We start from the raw sequence: 22,472 nt of genomic DNA, 5'->3' as shown, positions 1-22,472 counted from the left end.
CCGTCCTGAAAACTTAGTGTCCTTCCAGTAACAGTTTGAAACCCCTACTAGATGCCCTTAGTTTTCAAAGGAAGAGCTGAGGGTGTAGCTCAGTTGGTAGAGTGCTTGCCTGGCATGCTTGGAGGCCAGCGCCACTTAAACTGCCCCTGGTGGGGACTCCTGGACCCAGCAATTCGGGGGAGCCTGAGCTATCGGAAGTGTTGTTCATCCAGGGTTGAATGCGAGAGCTTTAAAAATGATTTTGGTTTGTCAGCTGTCAGTTTTATGGAAAATTGCAATTTTGCCTTAGAAACTCTTTTTCAACCTTTTAGAAAAGTATAAAACCGTCAAATATCCCCACCCACATTTACAGGTCGTTTTCTCAGTAGCGGGTAGAGCCTCTGTGTAGGTGGCTAGATGCAGTTTTTGAAAGCTCTAGAAAACCGAACACATTCTAGAAAACTCTGGCACCAATTCTTAACAAGTGGGGCAGAAAAGAAAATCAAAGGTGAATTGCTACGAAGTTGTAGGCATAACTCTTTTAACCAGCTAGAGTTTTAAGATAACTTCTGGGCAGAGGTGTCTCTGCTCTAGCTCCTAGGATTATATTCACAAGTGATTATAAGTAGTGGCTGGGAGTTCTCTTTTGGGCCAAGATAGGAAAATATGTGGAAACACATGAGATGGTGTGTTTTATCACTATGTTTGAAAATAAAATGGTTAAGTCTAGGGTTGTAGGTTAGCCATAGAGTGTTCATGCTTAAGTTGCTGGGCTTAGTACCCCAAGCCACAAGACAGTAATAGAGCTATAAATATATCCAGAAAAGTATCTGGCCCCTTGCCATCTGTGACAATTGAAATCTGCTTCACACTATGCTCACACCTTTAACCTACTGTCTTCCATTGAAAATTCAGAGAAGGCAGAAAATGGAATGGTTGAGTAGCGCTGTATCTTACAGTGGGTAGATGTTTACCAACTCTAGCTATGTCCTTGGGATTTACATTCTCATTGGAATATGCATTTATTTTGATTTGACTTTCCTTCCCCCCCCCCTTGGTGGTAATGGGATTGAGCCTGGTGCCTTCTATGTGCTGGAAAAGCCATATTTTACCACCTAGAATATATCTCCAGTCCTGTTTACTTTCTAGGTTGATTCAGGATCTTTACAAGTTGCCCAGGAAGTGTGTAGCTTGTGACCCTCCTGCCTCAGACTCACAAGTAACTGAACATTATGGACTTACAGGATCCAGAATGGCTTTTTTTATTTAGAATTCAACTCTTTTTCATGATTTACTCCCTTGTTTTTTTTTACTATTTCAAATGATCCAAATAACATTTGAGAATGTTCTAAATACATTGGATCAAATCCTAGGAGAGAGAGAGAGAGAGAGAGAGAGAGAGAGAGAGAGAGAGAGAGAGAGAGAGAGAATTTCCATTTAAATGCTTATGAAATGTTTCTTGCTGCAGTTTTATCTAAGGATAGGTCATATTTTTCTTCCAAAACACTAGGTTAGTGGATACTCCTTCCTCCAAACACTTACTAAGTAGTATATGTGTCTATATAATTTTTCTTATAAATACATGCAGAAATGTAATGTTTTTCCATTGTACATATTCACTTATCATGGGTTGTTGCTTTAAAATACAGTTTGAAGTAGAACAACCAGACTGGCACCAACTTTTTCCTTCTTCACAATTCCACAGAGAGTTGTTATTGTAGTTTTAGCAGCCTCACCATATGATTTTGTTTTCGCATTCCTTTTTGAATACAGAGCTTTCACCTTTTCACTCAGGGGAGTTTCTTCATGGCCTCTCTTTGGCTTATCCAAATTGTCAGTATAATAGCTTTGTGTTTGTTGAACAAAATAGGCCTCACTTAAACACAAATGCTGCAATATGAAATAATCAAGACAAACACTAATTGACTAACAGACTTGTAGCATATTCAGTGTGGATATTCAGAGCAAAGGTTTTGTGGTAAAGGAGTAAGGGAGCACCAATTCCCATGAGTCTACTCAGAATGGCATAAAATTCAAATCTTATTATGAATGTCTAGGGTTTTCTATTTAGTATCTTCAGACCTCAGTTAACTGCATGTATTTGAAACTTCAGAAGACATCACCTCAGATTAGTGATTACTGTGTAATTGAGTCATGAGTAAAAGAACTATAGAACCATTAATAATTATTTTTGATCTTCTGGCTCTCTCCTGAATCACCTACTAGTACTCACTTGCAAATGAGGTAATTTCATCCTCCCACAAATTCATGTGCAATTCAGTTATAATGAAAATTAGAATGTTGGCATGAGCATAAAAAGATTGCAGGTGTATGATGAAGAACCATCCACTCAGAGAGACCCAGATCTTAAAAGGGAACTGCTAACCACCGATGTTTTAAAGGATTGAAGCCACAGAGCAATTGGAAGTGGAGTCTTGTGGAGACAGGTGACCTTTGCTGTTTGAACATCTCTGAGTTGTATGGCTGTTAACACTGTCAGGAAAATGTTTTACTTTACATTAACCACATGGTTTGCAATTGTGTGACAATTGTGCTTATTAAGAACAATAAAAAAAACGGGATCATCAAAAAAGTGTGTTTATTTCCACATATGCTTATGTATTTTTGCTACAGTTTCATCTAATGCTTATGTATTTTTTGCTACAATTTCATCTAAAGTTATGCCAGAATTTTCCTCCAAGACACTTAGTAGGTAGTAGATAATCTTCAGATAAGACATTTCTTTGGTCATTATGTAACAGTCCAATATCTTTGGCACTTCTGTGAAATGTTTGTGGCATTTGATCACAGTAACTCTTAACCCTGTGACCCCACAGCTCTGGACATAAAAGTACACACTAAATCACGAAAATATTTTCTGATAATGGCAAATAATTATCTGTTTTTGTTTTAGTTTTTGAGACTGGGTTTCTCTGTGGCTTTGTAGGCTCTCCTGGAACTAGCTCTTGTAGACCAGGCTGATCTTGAACTCACAAAGATCCTCCTGCCTTTGCCTCCCAAGTGCTGGGATCAAAGGCATGCGCCACCACCGCCCCGCGTAACTATCCACTTTAAAAGAGTACTAGATGCAAACTTAGGAAGAGTTTAAACAAGTTTGTGGGTGAAAAGTATAGGGTCAAGGTTGGACTGAATGTGGAAGACGATGAATTAGCCAATAGGACAGCCCTCCTTGACTTTCATTGCCTCTAGCTATAGGGTGATAACTTGAAGGAAATCAGGTGGTTTAAATGTCTATGTGTATGTTTAAATTGCTGTATAAAATAAATTAAGGACTCATTGCTTTAAAGAGAATTGATTATATAATTTTTTTCAGATACGAATCTCACTGGTGCATTTTAAATACGATTTGGCACTAGGGTAAACACACTGCAATGATACTTTCTACAATGAAACAAGCTTGGGTACTGGGGATGTAGCTCAGTAGAAGAGCACATACCTAGCATGTGTAAGGCCTAGGCTTGAGCCTAGACAATTCATAATACACACACATGTATGTATATTTATGTATATGTGGTACTTTCTGTGAGTACTAACTTACGGCACATTCTATGAAGGTGTTTTGACGACAAATTTAATCCTTTTTTATAAATTACAGAGTGGGGATAGCTAGGCAAAAACCAACTAGGACCTTCTATAACACTGTGGCATATTAAAACTGCTTTGTGAATGTTAGTCAAGTATGGTAATAAAGGAAATATCACTTTCATTACAAACATTTATAATGTGTTATTATGTGTCTCTTGAATGGAATACATTTATATTTTGCATCCATTGGTCTACCTATATATAATTATGATCACAAGTCCTTCAGCATAACATGGTATATATAAAACAAACATTTGGGGATAGTTCTCAAATTTAAAAAATAGGATAACATCTGTACTATATCATCTTAAGCTTACCTCAGGTGGTTGTGCAGAGTCAAGAGAGCCCTACTACAGTCCAAGAGATGCAGTAGCAAAAGGAAGATCTGGCAAGCCCGATATGATAAACCCAGTTCTGGATTATGAGGAAATTTAAATCTGAAAATCTAAGCTGCTAGAACTCAATATTAATTTACATGTTTGCTTATGTTTTTAAAGAGGAGCCAAAAATTATTTGTGGGCATTGCAAATAATTTTACTATTTAAAAGTTATCTGAAATGATTAACACTTTCTTATAATTTATTCATGAATATAAAAACACAAACCCACTAAACCAAATGCTATTTCCAAACCTAGACTTCACAAGTGTTTCTCTAGATACGTTCTGAAAAGTGTCCTTATTCTTGCCCTAGCCCGGCCATAATCAGGCTGTTCTCTGAAATATTGTGAAGAACAATGAACTAGAACTTGGTTGACTCCAAAGCTGATACTACATTTAAACAGAGCACCAAAACTCTTTGCATATGCTGTTTTTGAGGTGAACAATTATTTCCAACCTGCATCAGGTGACAGTTCCTTCAAACATGTAGGGAAGAGTGACAAAAATGCTGAGTATTTCCCAAGGTCATCTGGAAATGTTACCTTGTGGTCTATTCTTCTGAGCTTCTGATTCATCCAACATTATTGGTATACCAGTAGGACAAGTAGCAGTGTGCCCAGTATAACAGTTAGATACTCCATATAGAACCCCCAACTCAACATCACTCAAATCATAACAATCCTAGCTCAGCTACAAGTCTCCCCCCAAAGTGGAGCTATCCTATCCTTCCTGTCACTTAGTTTCAAAGAGCAGGAAGCCTGCGAAGGTGGAGAAGCGCTGGTGGTCCCCATGGAGGGCACCATTGCCCATTCTCAGCCAGACTTCATCCCCTTTGGCCAATTTGAGCACTGCATGGTTGCTGGATGTATCTGATTTCCCCTTTGTTTCATAGCTGGAAGAAAGAGAAGGACACACTACTTAGTATTTGCCATGCCAACCCAGATCTTGAGCATATTCTGTCCCTACCTTCTATACCTTAGGTATAGTCATGTGTTAAGTTCTCTAAATGGCATGCAAGTGGGAATAGCATGAACCACTTCTAGAACTGTCCAATAAAACTTACTTTCTCCTTTCTTTTCCCTTTCTGCTAGGACATCAACAACAATTGCAATAGTGGCCTTGAAAGCCATTTGTAAACATCTGCCATCTTGACCATTACTATGTAGAAGACAACTCTCTTACTCCTACTTAGACAGGGAATATACGCCCAGGATTATCTTACCAGACTTCCCCAGACTATTAGATAAGGAAAAAGGAAAGCTCTACTATCTTTCAACCTTTACATAGAGCCTATTTATACAAGGGTTTATTTTCTTCTCACCAATCTGGAATTGGTATTCAAGGAAGGTACTATCAACAACCAAAATGAAAATAAACTTGCTAACAACCAGGCAGGAGGAGTGTGGAAATAAATACTGTCAGGTGAAAGATAATGACTGATGTGTGTTGGTTGGAAAGAGAATGACCCCTATAGATTCATGTATTTGAATACCTAGTCCCCAGTGTACTGATTAGGAAGGATTAGTAGGTGTGGCTTTGTTAGAAGAGGTGTGTCGTTGGGGGGATGTCTTTGAGGTTTCTAAAGCCCATGTCAAGCCCAGTCAGTCTCATATTTATTTATTCTGTCTGTCTGTCTGTCTGTCTGTCTCTGTCTCTGTCTCTGTCTCTGTCTCTGTCTCTCTCTCTCTCATCAACATGTGGATCAGGATGGTAGCTCCACCATGATCTTCAACGACTTAGCCTCTGAAACAATAAGAAAGCCCCCACTTAAATGTTTTCTTTTATAAGTTGCCTTGATAGTGGTGTCTCTTCACAGCAATAGAATAGTAACTGAGACACCATGTTATGGTTGGAGGATATTTGGAAAAATCATGGTAACATAAGTCCAATATACACTCTCCACCTAAGCAAAGGATTCAAAAGAGGTAAATACTCTTTGCAGCTTTTACAAGATGTTTCTTTTAAAAGATGAATTTGGAGAATAGATAAATAGAGTTCAGACAATCAGGACTCTAACAAGGTTGAAAACAAACAAATGAAAGAAAGGGGGTGTTTTTATACCTGAGGAGCCAAGACAGAGCTGATGCATTCCCATTAGGAACTTTCACTTGGAGTCACATTCCACTTATTTCATAGATAGAAAATGTTATCTTTCTAACCAAATGTACTATTTTATCTTGGTAATAATGACTGCACTTAGAAAAGGACAAAGCAACCAAGAGTCACAAGTGTAACAGGCTAACTGTCCAGAAAGTGTACTGGATATGATTCACTAACATGTCACTGACTTTGAGCAAACAGAGCAAGCACCTTATGTATTCTAAGGAAACCATTGCCAAAGACCCTGACTGGACTAGAAAGACTTGGGATATTTGGTTTAGTTCTCAGATTTCTACCAGCAGGAAGTGGGACATGAAAAAGCCCTAAGACTTTGGATGTGGCCATGGAGAAAAGTAGACAAGAACACCCTTCAAAGGACAGAATCAGAAGTCAAAGAGAAAACCCGTGGAGGGCTGACTTATGAAAGGACTATTCATCTCTGAACTGTGGGTTCGAACTGGTATAGGCTCTCTCTCATGTTGACCAAGACAGGGAGGTGTGTGCTATGGAAGGAGAATGAGCTGGATGGCTGTTTGGGAATCGGGTCCCTTGAGAGGGCAGGCTGTTCACCAGAATTCATTCTCTCCTGGTTATGGATTTGATAGAAAATGTCTCCCACCGGCTCGTGCATTTGAATAGTTCATCCCCAGCTAGTAGAATGATTTTGGAGGTTGTGGAATCTTTTGGAGGTGGAGTGTAGCTGGAGAAAGTAGGTTGTAACAGTGTTCCCTTGAGTGCCTGTTATCTCTAGATCCTCTAACTTGGATTTCCATGTTCCTGGGCCACTGAAGTACGAGGAGCCCTGCCACACACAGCTCCTACAGGGAACTCTTTCCTCCTGTCCCTGCTGTGCTGCTCTTAGTCCTCTCAATGAACTTTCCCTTAAGTTGCTTCTTTGCAAGTGACATAGGTCACAGCGATGGGAAAAGTAGTGAATGCCCTCCTACACAGGAACTGTCCTAGTTCCTTTTACTGCCCTCAGGCTGCCTAGGTAGGGCTGGAAACAGAGGGATTAAATTCATTGAATAAAATGCCAAATTAAAATGTTCACAGTTTGTTCTTTGCTCCTTCTGACTCCAGAAATGACCATGACCAGTGAGAATTTTTGAAGTCAGCTTTTTAGATGTCTAAGCTGCTCCATCAGCCAGCATCCCTGAAAATAAAAACGAAAAGCAAACAGGAGGAATAGCTCCACCCCACCACTTTACAATGCTCTCTTCTACCCTTTCTGCCACCCTACTTCCCCATCCTGGAACCCTTGCCCTGGATTGCTCAAGGTACTGGTGTGTCTGAGCCACTGTGTTCTGAATCTCTAACAACAGTATTACCTGCTTTGACTCAGGCCAGACTCTAGAAGCAATCATGACAAGTGATAAAAATTACAGAGGGAAAAAATTACAGAGGAAACATTAGAGCCAAAAAGGTTTTCACAGACAGGATGCTGGCTCTCTGCCTGTCCTAACAACAGAGCATGATATAGTACTTTCTGAAACATTTCACCCCAAGGAGCTCTGGGGCCAAGGTGATCAGTGTCAGTAAAGGCACAGTGTAAGGAAGGACCTGGTCTAACCTGAGGCTAACCTCCTCAGTCAGCCATGCAGGCTGTGAAGACTGCTAATAGTGCCAGGCTTCAGGCAAGGGGGAGAAGGAAAGCAGAAGAAACCAAATAAATAGGGAAAAATAATAAGTGAAAGAAAGTTCTGATTGGTGGCTAAGAGGAGTGCTGCTGGTCATTTGTTCACAGTCTCGTATCACTTGATAAGTTCATTACTGTTCTTCCCAAGCAAGGGTGATAACCTGACCAAATAGCGGGATTCTCGTAGAGAGCAAAATGGTTTTGTTAGGCCCTGTTAACTCCTAAGCTCTTCCCTGTCCTTGGACTTCCTCTGTTCAAGTGATGGCAGCACTGGGGAGACCTGTGACCGAAGACATGACGCACCTGTACATGCTGAAGACTGTGTTGCCATTGTGCATAAGGTACACATACACCTCCTCCACGTCCTCATGCTTCATCATGCTGAAGGTGAAGAAATACACACCTGGAAAGAACATGGATTTCCTCATTCACTCACCCATACACATTGAGTCAGTGGTTTCACACAAGGCCTTGTGTTCTGTGTATTATGTGGTTTCGTGGCCCGTTCATATAAATATTCTTTCATTTGCTCCCCTTCAAAATGCTTTGATTTTTTATTGGTTTTTCAAGACAGGGTTTCTCTGTGTAACAGTCCTGGCTGTCCTAGAACTCACTTTGTAGACCAGGCTGACTCTGACTCATCGAGATCCACCTGTCTCTACCTCTGAAGTGCTGGAATTAAAGATGTGCACTGCCATCACCCAGCACTTTGATTATTTTTAACTCAGTGTATTTCCTATTTATGCATAGTAAGATTACAAAATCATTACTAAAATTAGTCAAACATGAAATTAAAATGGACAACTACATTCCCAGATGTAACCAAGATGGTGAAATATCAGCACACAAGTCAGTGTTTCATAGTTCTAAAGATACAGTTTGGGTCATTTCTCAGAGACCCATTGTAAGTCAGTAATGTTTTAATAAAACATTCAACTTTATCTCTGCCACAACACTTTGTTACTAAAAGAATATTCTTACTGATTTGCATGTTACGGTTTTTTAACTACTAGCTGTACAAGAGAAAAAATAAACAGAAATACCTACAAGAAAAAAACACAATGGGCCATTCATATTTCTTTCCAAATACCTATTTCCTTTCTACGAAGACATCAGCTATAAGGTTCCATCTGATATTGAGCCAAGCCACAGAACATTCATGCGTTGTTAAGTGTTGGGCAGGAATATTTGATGGCAATCAGTAATACCCATTCAAATACCTAGAGATAGGTTCATAGAGGAAAAGCAAAGACAGATGAAAATCAAAGGACTCCAAGAAATAGTTTGTACATGGTCTAGTGTTTTACATTTTATAGGATTTCATTTTACACACACAACAATTTTCAGTGCCTCCAGAAAGTAAATTTATAATCAAAATAACAGGAAAATACAGTAGTCTTCCTTTAAAAATGATACTATAAATAAATTTAGATTGCAGAAACTCTTTAGAAAGAGCACACTAAGAAACCAGATGGTAAATAATGAGAATTAGAATTGCAGAAGTAGTGGGGCATTGGTGGTGCACTCCTTTAATCCCAGCACTTGAGGCAGAGTCAGGCAGATTTCTATGAGTTCGAGGACAGCCTGGTCTACAAGAGCTAGTTCCAAACAGCCTCCAAAGCAATGCAGAGAAACAATGTCTTGGAAAAAAAAGTATTGCAGAAGTGAACCTGTATCATGTACAGGTTCTCTCTACAAGGAAATGGGAGGTGATTCACTTGTTCTCTGGTTTTCAAGTCTTCGAGTTGCTCTAACTGCAAATCTCAGCTTTATCTTATCAAATTTAAAAGTGGGAAAGATGATCATCAGTTTGTAATCACTGGTGACATTAAAAAATAAACAGTGTGAGGATTCAAATTATAAGTTATCATCAGAATGGCATCCAACCAAGAGATCTCAAAAATAATTTTATTCTGGAGTCATTGAACTCAGGGGAGCATTGACCCAAGATAGCTAGGCACTTATCTGTGGCACATCGCAATTTGCAAAAAATTGTTCCAGGAAACGTAAAGCCCCCAGAGCAGAAAAGTCACAAAAGTGACACTGACTGAAACATGATTAACAGATTGTCTCTGTAGTTGAATGCATTAGGCCATTTCTTACTTAAACGGGGTGAAATAAACTAAAGCACACATTAGAAGCTTATGTGTATGTTTAACATGGCCACTGCATTCATTCCAATATTTCCCCCCTGTATATATCATGGAGGGTAACAAGGAAAGAAAACTGAATACCAGAAATTGAAAAACTGTCAAATTTATGCAAAACTAGGACACTGAAGAAAATTGATGCCCCTCAAGTATGTCAAGATACTGCCCAAAGCAGGAAGCTGGGCAGGGCTTCTAGGAACAAGGGAAAGTAGATCTCAACCCTGCCAGGGAAAATATACTCCCTGATGGAGAAAGGCCACTCTCAAGTACTGAAAGACAGTCCTGGGATCAGGCCTAAGGGGCAGTTTGCTAGAAAAAAAAAATAGAAGGCCAAGGTGTTGCTGCAGTGGCCAATATCAGGATTTGCCAGCAATAACAGGCTGCTGAAAGACTGGCTCCAAAGTCTTTCTCAGGAAGTATGAGGAGGCAGAGGAACTGTGGCCACACAGGATAAATACACACAGCAGCCCTGCCTAAGAAACTTGTTATGCCCTGTTGGTAACCCTGGGAGGCCTTTTCTTAAGGGAAATGGAGGTGTGGTGAATCTGGAGAGTGTGGGGGGGCGGCTTGGAGGAGTGGAGGGAGGGAAATTGCAGTTGGCATGTATTGTATGAGAGAAGAATTAATACGAAGAAAAAAATCAATCCCCTGGCAGCAAGAAGAGGCATTGAAATGTCACACATTCAAGGTTGCCTGGGTCCTTTGCCAACAGTCTCCTACAAATAGTTGGTCTAGGAGAAGCCAGATCATTCAGTCATCAGCTACTTCTTAAAAGTAGAAAGAACAGCCGGGCGGTGGTGGCGCTCGCCTTTAATCCCAGCACTCAGGAGGCAGAGGCAGGCGGATCTCTGTGAGTTCGAGGCCGGGCTGGACCGATAGCCTCCAAAACAATACAGAGAAACCCTGTCTCGTAAAAACCAAAAAAAAAAAAAAGTAGAAAGAACAGCAAGAGTTATCCAATGGATGACTAATACCAAAAGGACATGTTGCCACATACCAGATGAGCGATGATATTGCCAAATATGTACCAATAAAGCAAATGGCGCTTTTCTAAAACAGAAGTAAAAAACCTGTGGTAGAAATAACCAGACAAGAGAAGGAACTAGAAACTAGGACATTGGGATATCCTGGTTATATTAATTATTTTTCCAATAGTTGTGACCAAATACCTGAAAAGAAGCAATTCAAGGGAAGAAAGTAATTTCGACTCATCATTATTCCTCATGCTAAGAGGAATGCGGTCTATCATGGCAGAGAAGGTGTGACATCACCAGCTTGATGTGATGCAGTGCCACTGCAGCCAGAAGGCAGAGGCCAGACAGGACATGGGCCCAGACTCAAGCCTCAAGGCCTGGCCTTAGTGACCTACATCCTCCAGCCGCCCATCCCACACCCCACCCCCTAAAGGGTTCACAACCTTGAAAACAATGCCACCATCTGAGGACCACGTGTTCAAACATAGTCTTCCAGGAGACATTTCATGTTCACTCTCCACATTCTGCCTTGGACCTCTACAGGCTCACGGCTGTCTCACAACACAAAATGCAATTACTTGGACTTTTAAAGTCTCTAATGTCCTTAATAGCCCCAACTGTGATCACAAGTGCAAAGTATTCTCTTCTAGAACCAAGGTATTCTCTTAACTGTGGGTCTCTGCACAGGTCAAAATCAAGTTGCATACTTCAAACATAATGACACAGAGTAAATATTCCCATTCTAAAAGGGAGTAAGGGGAGCAAAACCAAAACCTACTAGGGCAAGCACCAACCCTACAGCTCCCAGGCAGGGATCTGAGGTCTGTGGTAGAACTGTCTGGCTTTGAAGGGCTTCGGCTGTCCCACCCTTCCAACTCAGCCCCCTGTAGCATCTCCAATGTTCTAGGGAAGCCATTGCAACTTGAGCTTTACCTTCATAGCTTCATGAAGCAGCCTTTCAAGTTTTCTTTGTAGGGGCTCGGACCCTGTACACACTGGATGGCCTCAGAGGCTCTCTGGACCCTTGGTACCAGAGTGCAAAAGACTCTATGTCCCAATGACTCATATCTTTAATGTCTGCAAGACCAATACCATGAGAACGATGCTGCCAACTTCTACTGCCAACTCAAAACATAGGCTGGCCCACCCTGCACCACAGCTGTAGAAGCCTTTATGTGTTTTTGAGGCTGACTCTGGGAAAACACTTCCATGGGTGGCTATATTGGATCAAGAATCCCTTTAACTGTTCCTCCACCCCGTGAAGTCTGTGTTCCTGTGGGCACTCTGGCCTTCCAAACTGCTTCCAGAAACTTCTACTAAGGTCTGCTCACAGTAGTCTAGGGCTTTTTTAGCCTGCAGCTCCAAACACTTCCACGCTCCTACAAACAAACCCCACATCTTCTTCTTTCTCTCCCTCCTCCCTCCTTTCTCTTTTGATGGCTTCATTCATTGATGTTTACATCTCACCTGATACAGGAGCCCCAAATCTACCAGTCATGACATCAAAGAAGTTTCCAATGTTGGTCTCAACACTGCTGAAAATGATGCCGCTGTTCTGATTGCTGAAGTGCGTTGCTAGAGAAGCCATGAATGCAATCTAAGGAGAAAGCTGGTGATCAGTCCAAATTTGTCTTAAAGAAAAACATCCTCGTACAGGTAATTTTATTGCAACGTTATTTGTGATGGAAAGCTTGAATATAAATACCAAACAATAGATAAATAAGTAAATGAATTACAATAATTTAATGTGCTTTATATCATATAGATATTAGTCCACATTAACAGTTCTGAACATATTTTAAAAACTACTAGTCCAGCTGGGCGGTGGTGGCTCATGCCTTTAATCCCAGCACTCGTGAAGTAGAGGCAGATGGATCTCTGAGTTCAAGACTAGCCTGGTCTACAAGAGCTAGTTCAAGGACAGCCTTCAATGCAATACAGAGAAACCCTATCTAGAAAAAACAAAACAAGAAAAATTAAAATTCTGTTATCAAGTAAAACTAGAAAAATTTGGATGAAGTTCTCAGGCTGTAGTATTGGATGCATGTTGGTATATTACATGATTAGAGAAACTGATGATTAAACAACTTCTTAATTTTTGTTAACCCTAGGGAAATGTCTTTTCATGCATAAATTAAAAAGTAGGCAACACACAGTAAAAGTAGGCAACACAGATTAGCAAATAAAATATAAGTAGATGCTTAGCCATTCATGTATATGTTTAAAGGTTTCAGTGCAACTTGGTTAAAACCCTCTTATCTAACCCATTGTCTCACCTGTAAAGCAGGGTCATGTTTTTGGCTGTTTGGTCCTATGGGAGCATTGAATTTCTCACTCAATAAATACCCTTTCCTAAGAATGCTCTCAGAGCTGTGTTTGAGAATATACCTGATGCAAACATCCTTCCATGGAAATTAGCAAAGTGAAACGGAGATGTCCCCAAGATGAGTGAAGGCTTGTTCACTGGAACCTTTTTGGTCCCTGTGTTCAGACAGCGTTAGAAGTCGCCTGGAGATATGCAGAGGGTGACTTACCTGCAGTTCTGGTGGCACCCCTGGGTAGCCCTTTTCTCCTTTGGGGCCATGCTGCCCCCGCTCCCCTCGGGGTCCCAGGTCTCCTTTGTCTCCTTTCTCACCTTTGGCCCCTTCATGGCCAGTGGCGCCATTATTTCCATTGTTTCCATGGTTTCCTTTAAAAATCAGCAATTATATAAGAAAAAGCTGATTCACTCTTGCCACTGTGCATTTTTAGAGAAACACAACTCCTTCCTTCAAAAATATCCAAACTAATTGTAAGAGGAGACCATGAAAACAACCCTTACCATAGCCCTTTAAAGGGCATCCAGTGAGTGCTCTTTTTTTTTCATTTTTTATTTAAATTAGAAACAAACAAGTTTGCTTCACATGTCAATTCCAGCTCCCTCTCCCTCCCCTCTCCCCTGCCCCCCTCACCAGGCACCCCAGTCCCCCAACCAATCCCCACTCTGATCCCCAGGAAGGGTGAGGCACTCCTTGGAGGATCTCCAGAGTGTCATTTCATCCAGAGCAGGCCCCCCCCCGCCGTGAGTGCTCTTTTAGGCTTTGAAATAGCCATAGAGACTAAGACTCCAAAGCATGCTTCTCTCTAAAGCAAGCATTGAGTGAAAGGCTGTGTAGAAGACTCACCATCACATTACCATTGGAAACAGTGCAGATTAACAAACAAAATACCCACCAGTGCTAGGATGGCTGCATTTTATTACATTATATATTCATGAAAATATTTTAAAGGATCAAAGTTACAATAAACATAAGTGATATTTTTAGTTAAGTTTGTAAATAAATAGGGATGGCATTGCACTATTTCAGTTTGAATCATTATGTGTTTACGTGTTATTTCCATAGAGAAAAAAACTTATTCTATTTGTTATCCACAATTATATATAGTTTTTCCTGAATGGATGCAACATTAGTGATTTTGCATTGTTCTATATGTTTTTCCATCTCCTCAAGTCTTCTGCCAAAGATTTGAAGCAATTCTATAATGGGGAGAAAAACTTGTAAAATAACATAATAATTTTTCAAAGCAAGGGTCAGGCTCTGCACCTATTTCTTATTTCCATATTTGTTAAAACTTCAGGGTCTTCTGCATTATACTTTGTATGTTATCTTTGACAGGGCACTAAATTAGGCTTGCAATGCTTCCAGAACAATGAACTTTGACTGTTAGGTTAAAGTGTTCTGTGACAAAGATGCTTCCTATTGGGAAACGTTTAACCAAAGCCAGCTTGCCCTATAATGTCACAGGAGGTCAACGAATCTAAAGATCCTTTGCTCCCTATCATCGGCAGTGTGAATGGAAGCCTCTGGTGGACAATGACATAGGTCTAAGTATAGTGTCAGGTTTGGGGTGCCTTTTGTTGCTGTTGTTGTTTTTATATAAATTTGGTTTCACATGAGAGGTACAAAAGAGTTAATCCAACTTTGATAATTATTAACATGAATGGGGGAAAGTCAGAGAACACAAACAGACTTCTTGTAGAAGGAACCCCTCAGGGGTAGGGGCAAGGAGAAAGGTCTACTCTCTGCCCACCCAGTTCATTATAGCAACAATCTAACACAGAGGTTGACCATGGATCTAGAGCAGTGGGTCTCAACCTCTGGGCTGTGACTCCTCTGGGGGTCATCTAAAACCATCAGAAATATCAGATATTTGCATATAACAGTAGCACAACTAGTCATGCAGTATCAACAAAAATAATTTTAAGACTAGAGGTCTTCATAGCATGAGGAACTATATTAAAGGATCATATAGTATTAGGAAGGTTGAGAATCACTTCTCTAGAAGCATCTGAGACTGTCACACGCTGCCAGAGTCCAAAAAATGTGCTCATGTGTCCAAGTGAGTCATGGAAATCAACTGGAAACAACAAAGATCAGTAAAATTAAATAAATAAATTATATAGGTAAATAAATAAATAAAAAGTGCCTAAGCCTAAAATGACACAGGAAGTCATACCCCTCAGTGGTTAGCAGAGTGACATTCAGTTAGCTTTCCTTTCTACCTGCCTTCATTTAATACTTTTAACTTTTAAAGGAAAGTTATGGTGTGTTGTGTAAAGTACACTATGACAGAAATACTGATTGCTGTGGTTTAGATAAATGTCTCTTCAAAGTTTGTATGTTAGAGGCTTGATCCCCAGTGTGGTGCTGTTGGGAAGTGGTGTAAACACCAAGGGGTGTGGTCTACTTGGAGGTTAAAGGTCACTGAGGACTGTGTGGTCTGAAGAAGATTGTAGGAACTTGGTCTTTTCTACTCTCTCACTTCCTGGCTATCATGAGGTGAGTGGCTTTACTCCACCTCAGCTCCCCCATCATGGAAGTACTGCCTCACTACAGGCCCAAAAGTAGTCTCAGACAGCTATGGGAGAAACTTTCACATTCATTAGCAAAATAAACCTCTTCTCTATGTAAGTTGATTATCTAAGGAATTTGCAATAGTAACAGAAGGTGACTTGTATAGAGATGCTAAGGTGGGTCTCAGTTCTCAGTAAGTGACTCCATCCACAGGCTGGTGAAGAATCTCCCCTCCTTTGAGTCTCATCATGCATATCTGAAGCCTCTTGGATTCTCTGAGTAGTGTAAAGAATAAATGCTATAGAGTTGTTCACTTGAGCTGACCCAATCAACCCAACTCCCCTGCTAGATTTTTTATCTTTGCATTTCCTGTGCATACTCAATATATGTCAACCCCAAGTATTTGCATTTGCTCTTGACATCTGTTTTTGACACAATCTATTGTTGAAATTGCAGTGCAAACTGTGTGTCCTTACCTGGAATGCCTGGAGGGCCTGGAGGTCCAGGGGGCCCTTGGTAACCACGGAATCCATAATCTCCATGACAACACTTGCTGCAGTCTGGGGGCAATCCTCCAGTTTGTGGAGACTTAAAAATGATGAAAACAGAAACTCCAGGTAAAGATATTTATGAGAACTTATGAACTTTTTCGATCCCTCTGGTCTTCACCCTTAGATAAGTTTAACTTAACTCACAGTCACATCAGAAAAAAAAAAACAGTCTGGGACATTGGGAATATCTGTGGAATGGGAGCTAGGGAGAAGTTAAGGTGAGTGGGTGATCGAAGGTAAAGGCAACAGGAGCTCCACACAGATGTGCTTTGGGGGTGTGTGAGGACAGGCCTGTGCAGAGAATGGGGAGGGTTAGGCAGATGTCTTGGACAGCATCTGCCCATGCAAGTTTGTGACAGCAAAAGCATAATCTCATTCAGAAGAGGAAGCCTATTCTCTCTCTCAATACCCAGAAGTCTCGACTACAATTAGACTACGGTATCCCTCAAAGCAAACAAGCAACAACTTCAGTGCAACTACTAAACACCACACTCCTGATAATGTCTTAGAGGTCTCAGGAACGCTGTAACTCCACCTTCCCAAACCTCTAGAGAGCACAAATTGCTGGGGAAACAAAGTATTCTTTAGTCTGTACATTTATGTATTTATTTTTAAATTGAAAAGTAGAAATATAGTTATCACATACAACAGATGTATCACCTGTACATCCTTGTCGAATAGCTAGTTCATGCACATATGCATTACCTCACTTGCTTTCGCATGATGAGTACATTCAAAATCTGCTCTCTTGGCAGTTTTCAAGAATTCAGTAAATTGCTGTTAACTGCATTCATCCGATCAATTTTTGTTATTTACACCTTGAACAGCTTTAACTTCATTGTAAGTGTTTAACATTTCACACATTCTTCCTCTAAATTTAAAGTGATTATCTTACTGTGCAAACTAATATTTAAGGAGTGCAAATGGGTACTATGTATGCTCAACTGTGGCTTCCAGTAAAATTCTTATTTATGCAAAGATAAAATTCTAAAGTGTACTCTTCCTGTGAAGAAACTGAAGGCCTAGTGAGCTGACTGTGGGGAGAGTCAGAACATGTCAAATCTGGATTCTTGTCTGCACTGGCAACTTGCCTTTTAATTGTGTCATGCAAAACACTTGTGGAAACTTCCCTAGACACCAATTACAATTCAACAGTTTTGAAAACAGGACATTGTTGCTAAGGGATTCATTGTAAAAAAAGAAAATGAGGGAGGAATTGAGTGACAGAACAGAGGACAAAGATGGGGCATGAGGAGGCAAAGAGAGAAGAGGGAAGAATTTACTATTCCAGTTTTCTCTGTGGATGAAGGTTTCACATTACTACACATTTACACCTTACTTTTATCGGTTGGTCTTATAGGCTTGGTCATTGTCCTGCCTTTCCCTAAAGTTTTCCATAAACCTGTTGAGGGACTAAGTAGCCTGCCCTGGTGCATGCCTTCTGCTGCCACCACTCAGAACCCAGTGATGAGGGATCAAGAGTTATATGCTGGAGATAACTCTTAGTTTTAAGTCTGCCAAACCCAACCGCAGACAGGTATAAATTCATATTGGCTAAGGAAAAAATCAACTAATACACTTGGTTGGAAATGAAGACACTTGGAAATCAAGCCCCACTGCCAACCCCACCTACCGCACATCTGAGAAGTATGTTCATCATCTCCTAGAATGATTTGCTAATGTAAAATACAGCTTCTGTGCCCCAGGAATCCAGAGTTTTGCCAATGATGGGTTTCATGGATAGAGAAAGGGGGAAAGATTTCTGTAAGAACAGAATGGAAATACTGAGATGCTTAGAACTGCTAGAATAATCACTGCACTGGGACCAGTGTCCCTGATCAGTTCTGTGGGGCCTTAGAAAATCACCATTCCCAGACATCAGTCAGAGCTGGCCCTGAATTTCCTTTCCAGTTCTAAGATGCAAGCAAAGATACTACTGTGTTTAACTTTCAATAATAATTTTGAAAGGCCTTTAACTTTTTAAATTTTAAATAATTTTATTAGGTTTCTTTCTTGTCATTTGTGACACACATGGGACACTCAGAGGACAACCTTGTGAGTTTAGGTCATCAGGCTTGACAACAAGCACCTCTATCTGTCGAGCCAGCTCAGGCAAGAGACAGCCCTGATACTTCCATTTCTACATATCTAGTATCTGAACATAGGAAATGGTGTTTCTTAGTTTCCAAGCTAACAAGGATGAGTGGTGCATGTGCAAGCTATCTGGGGTAACTCCGGGAGCACAAAGCTGCCCCCAGTGCAACAGACTCCTGGTTCTCCTAGTTGAATGCTTCTCCTATGGTGTTTCACCACATGTCCTTTCATCTGCCCTTGGCTTTCAAGGTCTAGTTCAGAGGAACAATGGTAGTGCAGCAAAGAAGCGGGGAGGGGGATAAAGAGGGAGAGAGGGAGGGAGGGAGGGAAAGAGAGACAGAGACAGAGAGACAGAGAGACAGAGAGAGAGAGAGAGAGAGAGAGAGAGAATATGTCGTGTCTATTTGCTAGTGTAGGTGTGTGCTCATGAGTGTGGTGTGTGGGGACCAGACCTGAGTGTTAGTATTCTTCCTCTGCCAGTATTCTACAAGATAGAATCACTGAGCCTGAAGCCAGTAGCTAAGCAGGTTGACCAGTGAACGACAGAGATCTGCCAGTCTCGGGTGTACAGGTGTACAGCCACACCTGGCTTTTTAGGTGAGTGCTGGGAATTTGTACTCAGGTCCCATGCTTGCATAGCAGGCTGATCGAGCCATTTCCCAAGATCTCTCATGAGATTCTTGATGGACTCTAATGTTGGACAGGATATGATTTAGACTTTTTATTCTCACCATGGAAGAATTTGCATATGGGATGTTATTATCCATGGCCTCTTAAGTTTACCATCCTCCTTCCCAAATCATGTAGTTATACATTGGAAGTATGCAGTTGAGCAGCTAAGAGGAAAGGGGTATCTGTAAGACAAGCTCTATCCATTTTGTAGAACTGAGTCCTACTATTAGTAACTGGAGAAAAAAATCCACAGTTCTTTTCTTAGAGAGACAGGATGGTAGGGAGAGAAAGGAAAAGGGGAAGCGGAGTAAGGCTTTGGTGAAGAAAGTGCCCAAAGAAGAGAATATAGAGAGTAGCGCTCTCCTGGCTCCAACCCACTGTGGACTATAGTCAGCTCCTTGCTGGTACACAAATCTTACCACCTCACTGCCCTGCTACCACAGACAGAGCTTTCAGCTGCAACGATTAGTCTAAAGTCCTGCACTAGTTCAGTCCTCCCTTGCTCCAGACCCTCAGATCATTCGCAGTCTCCTCCAGCCGCACAGGACCCAGCCATATTCAGCTTCTCATGGGCTCGTCAGGCCTCAGTGTGGCACGGGTTTTCGTCTAGTACTCTCTAAACCTCTGCTGTAGACAGCCGTCTTTTTAACTCTTCTCTTCACTAAGTTTTTAAGGCCCAGTGACCACCACTATTCTTTTTTATCCCAAGTTTTCTTTGTATGTTGACCTTGTTTACCACACAGAATTTAATCAAACTCAGCTAAGAAATAAGTGAAAAAGACTGGTTGAATATCAGCAAAGTTCAGTGATTGTCATAATGAAATCTGTTGCTTTGTATGCTAATTTTAAAACTTAATAAAAATTAAAAATAAATAAAAAGATTGAAAATTGAATGAATGAATGAACAGACGAATAAACACTGACAATTTTTTTCCTGATAGAGCACTTCAGAGTGGCTTGGTGGTAGAGGCTTGGGTGTGTTTATGGTCTCAGTCTCTATCCTACAGCTTGGAAAAAGTCAAAACTGGGAAATGCTTGGGAAGGAATTGATAGGAAAAAGGGGAATTAGTATAAAGAAGAGGATGGGGGGAAGTAGATAGAGAAGGAAGACCATGGCCCTAAATTCTGTCCATGCATCAGTATCCACTTGTAGAGGAATGGTACCAAAAGCTTCCGAGATGCTATTGACTCTGAATCTCTAGGGTAGCTCCATGTGGGTCTTTATCTGAAGATGCTTCAGGAATCCAGGGCTAGAAGACTAGAATGTAGAGTGGATCAAAACTATAACTGGGACGTCAGTGGCCTAGTTGATGCTGGTTGCCAGGAAATAATCAAAGATAACTTGTAGTACCCCCACTGGACACCTAGAAAAGACACCATCCATCAAGATGGAAAGCCCAGATGGAGGATTGGACATGAATTAAATGAAGAAGAAGATCATTAAAAAGTTAGATGAAGATCACTGAAGCAAACATCTTTAGACAGAAGACAGTCTCTGTTTACACCCTCACTCTGACAAAGCACCACAGAGCAACTTGAAAACTGCACTATGTGGTCCAGTTACATGTCCCAGTTCTGCTGCTGAGTCTATGTGGGTGCTTGTCTATCCACAGAACCAGACAATCAACCAAGACTTCTTAGTCTGTGGCAGGGCTTAGGGGGAGGGGGAATAGGTTGCAACCATGTGAGAAGTCCCAGGGGCTCTACAAAGCATCCAGTCCATGGTTCTTGTGATAATTTGCACTGCTTCAAAAATCATGTATTCACAGTACCCTTCTCTCCATTCCAACTAACTAGAATTTGCCATGCTTAGGCCCTAAGTACAAATGACTTTCTCCCTGTTTTTGCTGCTTTTGATTAAATTGAAGTTTGCTGGTTTGCAATTTCCTGCACCAAAAAAACTTTAGTGACTCCTTTGTCACCTAAAAGACTTAAGGAAAATGTCCTCAGATGCTGAGCTTCTGCCTCAACAAATAAACCAAGCTCTGTCATTTGGAGACTGAGTTATTCAAGAACTTGTAATTTAGATATGTAATCTTTTCTTGTTTCCTTTCCTTTTAATGAGTTAATCAGTTTTTTAAAAATAATGTCTAAACAAGAAGGCTTAGCAACCTAGACTGCTACAAAACAAGTAAACACTAGAGGGAAATGTTACAGAAAATTCACAAATCAAAGTAAAGCAGGCCTGAGTGGTTTTTGGCAGAGGCAAAGGGCAGCTTCTCCCTGCTGGAGAGGATTAAAAAGAATCCAATTCTCGTAGAATCAACAAATAATTATCTACAGCAAAACATCTATCCACTTGGGTCAGCCCTTCTTTCTGCATCAACAGAGCAATAACGATAATAATAAAGTCCCAACACAAAAAGAAGCAGACTCCTCCTGCTGCCCGTTCTGATGGGGCAGTGCTATGGCCACTCTGTCCCAGCTTATCATGCCAATGACTAGGCATCCCTGTTGGATCCCAGGACAACCCAGGGACACCCACAAATAGTTCGGCAAAATGTTCACAAGCACCAGTTCTACGAATCATAGTTAAAACAACAGCAACAACAGTCATTTAGGTTCACAAAGAAATCCTTAGAAGAGAATTCAGAGTACCTGGCCCCAGAATGGGTTGATCTGGGCTAGGTCCTCTACCTCAGGGTGCGGAAGCTCATCTGGTCTCAGGGGTTTTAGGTCTGTAGAAGTGTTATTATCCACAGTCCCAGTTTTAGGATGGCTCCGCTCTCTCACTCTCTCCCTCCTGGAACCGCTACGGCCAGTCTGCTGGTGGCTCTGCACTATCCTGGCCACCGCTTTGTTAGCTCTTCTGCTCACCTCCATGTATTCATCTTGACACAGGCAAAATGGGAGGAAGAGCAAAGCCAACAGGTGCCACCAGACGATCTGCCTCCTGAACATGGCTCCCAGCAGAGCCCCAGAATCTCCCTGGGAAGCTGGGGACGGCTGTAGGTGCTGTGGTCGCCTCAGGCAAATGCCAGGTCTGGAGAGGAGAGCTGCAGCCGAATGGGTGGTTTTATACTTTTGGTGTGTAATAAATAAGGCTGCAGTCATGCCAGAGTGACAGCAGCCCTCCTCCCAGACAGAACAGCCCCATTCATCACATTCCTGCACCACAGGCAAGACAGTCTGTGTGCACGGCGTCCAGTTGGTGGGGTTCATAAATGTCACACCTTGGCATGAATTTTTCGTGTAAGACTGAAGAAAGTGTACACAACCAGCTGGAAACAGAGACTGTGTAGCCAGTGGTTCGCTTTCATGATTAGACATGGAAAGGCTGTGCATTTGTGGTCCAAAATGACTTTTGGAAAAACCTACCCTTGAGCTTGCCAGGGAATCCAGCTCAACTGTGTCAGTCCCTGCAGATACAGCAGGAAGCCGTTCAAGTCAGCAGAGAGAGGTCTCGCTCTAAGTAGTACAGACTGCTCTCTCCCCCACTTTGGGCCACTGCAAGCATCGCATTCTCCCTCCCAGATACCAGCAGTTGCTGGCAGTC

The 22,472-nt window shown here is 41.3% G+C and overlaps 1 protein-coding gene across 2 annotated transcripts; it reads right to left on the bottom strand.

Annotated features, from left to right (window-relative positions):
• Positions 1-2,561: 2,561 nt before the first annotated feature.
• Positions 2,562-21,998, bottom strand: C1qtnf3 (C1q and TNF related 3). Of its 2 annotated transcripts, none has more exons than XM_005078008.4 (6): positions 21,575-21,998; positions 16,136-16,247; positions 13,359-13,513; positions 12,292-12,421; positions 8,004-8,103; positions 2,562-4,856 (listed from the first exon to the last, which is right to left on the bottom strand). In XM_005078008.4, the coding sequence occupies exons 1-6, from the start codon at positions 21,875-21,877 to the stop codon at positions 4,697-4,699; spliced, it is 960 nt and encodes a 319-aa protein (XP_005078065.1). In that variant the 5' UTR covers positions 21,878-21,998; the 3' UTR covers positions 2,562-4,696. The 2 variants fall into 2 exon arrangements, with proteins under 2 accessions (XP_005078065.1, XP_005078066.1); XM_005078009.4 differs by having other exon boundaries at positions 21,794-21,994.
• Positions 21,999-22,472: the final 474 nt, after the last annotated feature.

The sequence above is a fragment of the Mesocricetus auratus genome, unplaced genomic scaffold (genome assembly GCF_017639785.1).
Source record: "Mesocricetus auratus isolate SY011 unplaced genomic scaffold, BCM_Maur_2.0 Super-Scaffold_100015, whole genome shotgun sequence".
Taxonomy (NCBI): domain Eukaryota; kingdom Metazoa; phylum Chordata; class Mammalia; order Rodentia; family Cricetidae; genus Mesocricetus; species Mesocricetus auratus.
This window is presented reverse-complemented; position numbering and strand designations above follow the sequence as displayed.